The sequence below is a fragment of the Trypanosoma cruzi genome, genomic scaffold, assembly GCF_000209065.1.
Source record: "Trypanosoma cruzi strain CL Brener 1047053516815 genomic scaffold, whole genome shotgun sequence".
Taxonomy (NCBI): Eukaryota; Euglenozoa; class Kinetoplastea; order Trypanosomatida; family Trypanosomatidae; genus Trypanosoma; species Trypanosoma cruzi.
The window spans coordinates 233,640-238,237 of record NW_001849573.1 but is presented as its reverse complement, the minus strand read 5'-3'; the positions used below and the strand labels follow the sequence as shown (position 1 = coordinate 238,237).

The window sequence follows — 4,598 nt, the reverse complement described above, 5'->3', positions numbered from 1 at the left end:
CGTGCCGTCACGCATCACAGCACCCGATCCTCCACCGCCAGTTAACTCGGTCAAGGAATAAGAATCTCCTCTGGGTTCAGGCTTCACCAAATGGGCCTCATTCCACAAAAGTTTCTTGTTGTTTCCACCCTCATTGGCGACAGTTCCCTTCACGAGTAAAAGACCCCGCTCATTCTCACCTTGAAACTGCGGCTTTGTACGGCTTTGGTTTCCCAGGAGCATGTAAACACTGTTACCAAACACAAGCGTCGTTGGTCGCAACAATTCCGTTGTCCCAAAATTATTCGCGGCGGTGTCCACAAGTTGCATGCAAAACAAACTTATATCCGACGTCGAAATATCCATTGGGTCATCACTTATATTCAGGTGCTTTGAGACAATCCCAGCACGGCGGCCGGCTCCGTTCTCCTCCCCGCACTGCGCTTCAGCAACGGCAAATACATCTTCACCCACTTTAACGAGGCCAGGAACACGGAGCGAGGTGATTTTCCTCCCGGCCTCGTTAAACTCCTTCCAATTAGCAAATGATATCGGCGTCGTCCCTGTGAACGGATCAACAGTGGCCCCTGCCTGCTCAGCGTGCGCAGCTCCACATCCACAGCAGATCATCACAACAATGAGAAGCACTGCAGTGCAGAAGAGATGCCGCGACATGTTGCGCCTCTCCGGCTCACTCTCTCTTCCTTCCCTCCTCCTCCCGCGGGATCCGGTCACGCGGCGACGGTTGTGTGTGCGGGGTGCCTTCACTGCAGCAACACGTGAGAGCATATAAATATGTGTGTGGGCGGCGTATGTGCTGTTGGTCCTTTCAGAGCCTTCGAATTTCACAGTAGCGATTAGCGTTTAGACTTACTTCCTTTCCTAGCGTGTGTCTGTGTTCAAGAAGTGGAGAGTACAGCAGCAAGAGCGGCAATACATCAGACACGTCAGCGAGAAGCAGAGCAGGGCACATCACTCACGCAAGGTGCGGACAAAATAAAATCTGTAAGGGACATCACGGAAAAACATCGCCCACATAAAAAAAACAACAACACGGCAAGTCACAGAGGAAGCCAACACACACACACACACACAAATGGACGCGGAATTTCATCATTCGGCGACGCCATTCAAATTCCTGCCAAAACAGTCCGCAAGTGATACAGTGATCAGTCACACGCTCCCGGTGCACCGCCGCGGCAAGAACGCGGACACAAACGGAATTATCTGCACAAACGTGGGCAGCACCAAATCACAGCACCGCCGCACGACACACGCTCTCTCGGTCCATCCCACGTCCCGCCTCAAAAGGCCTCGGCAAGCACCAATCAACAAAATAATGAGGCGGCAGAAACAAATTCCCTGCAGGCACTTCAGGGCTCCACAGAAACGCCACCAACAGGAGCGTGCATCCCTCTGCTTGCAGCAGTGCGCGCCTCTTTGCTCCTGGCCTCTCGGAGCGTTGAGCACCTCCCCGACCATCTCGCGCTCAAAAAACAAGCCGCACGCAGATGCCACTCATTTTCTCCGCAAATGGTGTTGCCGCGCTGAATCATGTGCAAATAATCCACAACACGTCACCCAAAGTTTATTTCCATCGTCAGATAAGAAAAAGACAAAAATGCATTTAAAAGTCAACACAAATACCAATTCGCCCTACTCACTGCGCATTGCTCCGCACACGATCGTTGTTACTCGCCCTCTGCTCTTCGCCCATCCCATTCCTGCCTGCCAGGACGGACATCACAGTCGCAATCCCTCCCAAGAAAGAATTTACCACATGCAGGCACGGGCCACATTTTCCCTTTGCATCCCGGTCTCCCGCCCACAGGAGGGCAAACAGGGAGACTGCGTGCATGTGCGTGTGGATGGCGATGTAAAAAACTCATGGAATTCAAAGAAATACGGCACGCAGAGCAACCCCGCCCACGGATTGGAGAGTCCACTCGTACACCGCAGCAGGAAGAACAAATGTCCTCTCGTTGCTTTTCTGAGAGGCCGATTCATTACCATCACGCCGCCTCAACAGCGTGTACCGGCGAGCGGAGGAGGTGACTGCTCAATCGCACCTCGTTTCAGAGGCGCTCACAACGTCTCCCTGCGGCCACGTGCCGTCAGCAACAAGCCGCGTGGCAGAACGCAAAACAATTCACACACTCGCCAATTAAATAAATAAACATGCATCTCGCCGCCATAAAAAGGCCATCAACATCTGTTTCACGGCAGACACCAAATGCCAAGGGGTTAACTAAAAAACAAACACGCGGATGGTCTCCCACAATACATTCCAGCAAAGGATAGCCTCTCAATCCTGAAAATAAACACCGTAAAATCACAGAAGCCGCCTCATCGCGCCAAAAATCGGGTGATGCCCCTCCTCGCGGTTCTCTGCTGTCCGCAGACACCGCCCTCTGTGGTGTTTCTGCAAAAGGGAAAAAAACGTTCACAAACCAACAGCAAGACAAACCTCCACACGCAACGTGTGCATCACCGTGGAGCATCGCTTCTCTCCCTACAAGTAAAACAGGCGCCGTCACATCATCCGCAAGGATTGCCACAAACACGCCAAATTGCAAAGTACACAACACACTCCGCCGTGACCATCGCTTTCCCGATACGGCAGCCCACTCCCGTCCACCGTGTCTGCCAAGCAGGGCACACCAGGCCTGCCGCTGCAACGCAAAAAAGATTCAGAAATACGCAACGGATCCCGTCGCAGTCGTTGGCTCAGCCGCCGTGTTGAGGTTTGGGATGGGCGGATGGAAGAATACAACAAAACGGCCAAATATCCCCGCGGACTCCCGCATTCCACGCAGTCCCAATGGCCAGAGGGTCCTCTAGGGACGCCTGGGGGACGCATCCGCCACACTCACACGCGCCATCATTCACGGCTCCCCAATCGAGTCCAGCGGGCCTCGTGAAGCACACGGCGCGCCTCAGTGGCGTGGCGAGCAGCCTTCTCGGAGAAAAGGACGCGTGACGATGGTTCCCCTCCCCGCTTCACTTTTATTTTTGTTCTCCCGTTTTTGGTGGCATCTCACAGAAGGGGAGCGCACTTCATGTCCCCGAGCCCTTCCCTCGGTGCACGCACAAAAACAGAGAGGGGAATAATAAACGAGTGGGTCAGGCGGCACGGAGAAATAAATGTGCGGGAAACAAACAAACCAACAAAAAAGAGCCCGACAGATATGCACGCAGCATATCCAGCGGAAACGGGCGTCACCTTCAGTGGGTAACTTAGTAGCCAATGAGGGCGTCGATCGCCCGCCGTGAGAAACAGCGTTGTGCCCACAATATTTTTGGCTTGTTTTCTGCTTCCCTCCCCTGTTATTTCTCCCTCATCCATCATCTTCACGTTTCTTACTTTCTACCTCCCTCACCTACCCTCGGCAACACGGCCAAGTTTTGGACGCTGCGCCCTCCCCCTGTCATGCCAAATATATGGTTGCACTCTTTAAAACCCATGGCGTACTCGCTTAAATATCATTTGTGTAAATATAAATAAAAAGGAAACTTTTAATAATTAAAGTAAAAAATAAAACAAAATAAAATAATAAAAACATAAAACTTGCGACTGGCGCCAGTTCATCTTCCTTTCGTCCTTACAGGATGCAAAAGTGTCCTGTCATAGTCAACCTTTGGAACCCCTTGCTCCTCATCATGCCCGTAGGCCCGAATGCGCTGTATGCGTGCCTCATCCTTCACCCAAAAGTCTTCGGGGGACCATGCCGTCATATGGCCCCTTGCACCCGCCACTGCACGCCCGTTGAGGGCCCCAATTCATCATGGCATGTGCATCCTTCGCACTCAAAGACCTGACGCGACGGTACCAGAGAGCGTCCGGTGGCTCCATCTCATTAGAGAAACGAATATTATAGTTGCCGCGATGCACAAATTTGCCGCATAAGACATTTCGCTCCCGAAATCCAAGCAAACGGAGACGTAAGCTGTAGTCGACATCCTCCACGCAATCTGGGTAGAATTTCTCGTCAAAATATTCCACCGTGCTGATCGCCAGGCGTGTCAACATAACAGACACAAAACAACTGCTTTTTAATACGCGCAAAATGCCCGTAATGCTTCGAAACCGCCTTTTCACGCTCCTTCACAGAGGAATAACGGATGCGGTCAGGCAGCAGCGCAGACGTCGACAATCGGCCATCGTTCACCGTGGAGCGCAGCACCCTCAAGCCCCGTCGCAAAACAGGACTGTACTCGCTCGGCTCATTCGCCACCTCCGCCGACAACTCATCCATGCGAGCGGCATCATGCCTCGTTATTTCATGCACATCGCGTAGAAGGTTGGGAAGAAGACCGGGTGAAAACTCTACGTCCCTGTTTGTTACAAAAACAAAAGGCACTTCCTCGCGCGGCAGCGAGAGTGCAAGTCGTGACCCGATGTTCGCGGCAGCGCTGTACCCGATGTTTTCCGGGTGACGACTCACAACCAGGCGTCCGGACCACCCATAGACCCTCTCGAGTTCCTGCAGGCACAACGACAGCATCGCCTCCCGCCCGTTCTGCACCAAAACCAACAGCCGGATGGGCACACTGATGTTGCACATCATCCTCCAGGAACGACGGAGCCTTCACAGAAGTAAAAACAAAATAAAATAAAA

At 52.7% G+C, this 4,598-nt stretch overlaps 1 protein-coding gene and 1 pseudogene across 1 annotated transcript, besides 2 other annotated features; both read right to left on the bottom strand.

The window, feature by feature from the left end:
* Positions 1 to 768, bottom strand: Tc00.1047053504189.5 (trans-sialidase, putative; the record flags this gene model as incomplete). Its single annotated transcript, XM_798406.1, has 1 exon — positions 1 to 768. A coding segment is annotated over one exon (768 nt), but the record flags the coding sequence as incomplete, so codon positions are not given.
* Positions 1 to 4,598: a sequence feature (areas not merged during assembly with more than two copies in the genome that could not be assigned to a particular haplotype).
* Positions 3,473 to 3,545: a sequence feature (A-rich).
* On the bottom strand, positions 3,565 to 4,598 carry Tc00.1047053504189.10 (annotated as a pseudogene; the record flags this gene model as incomplete).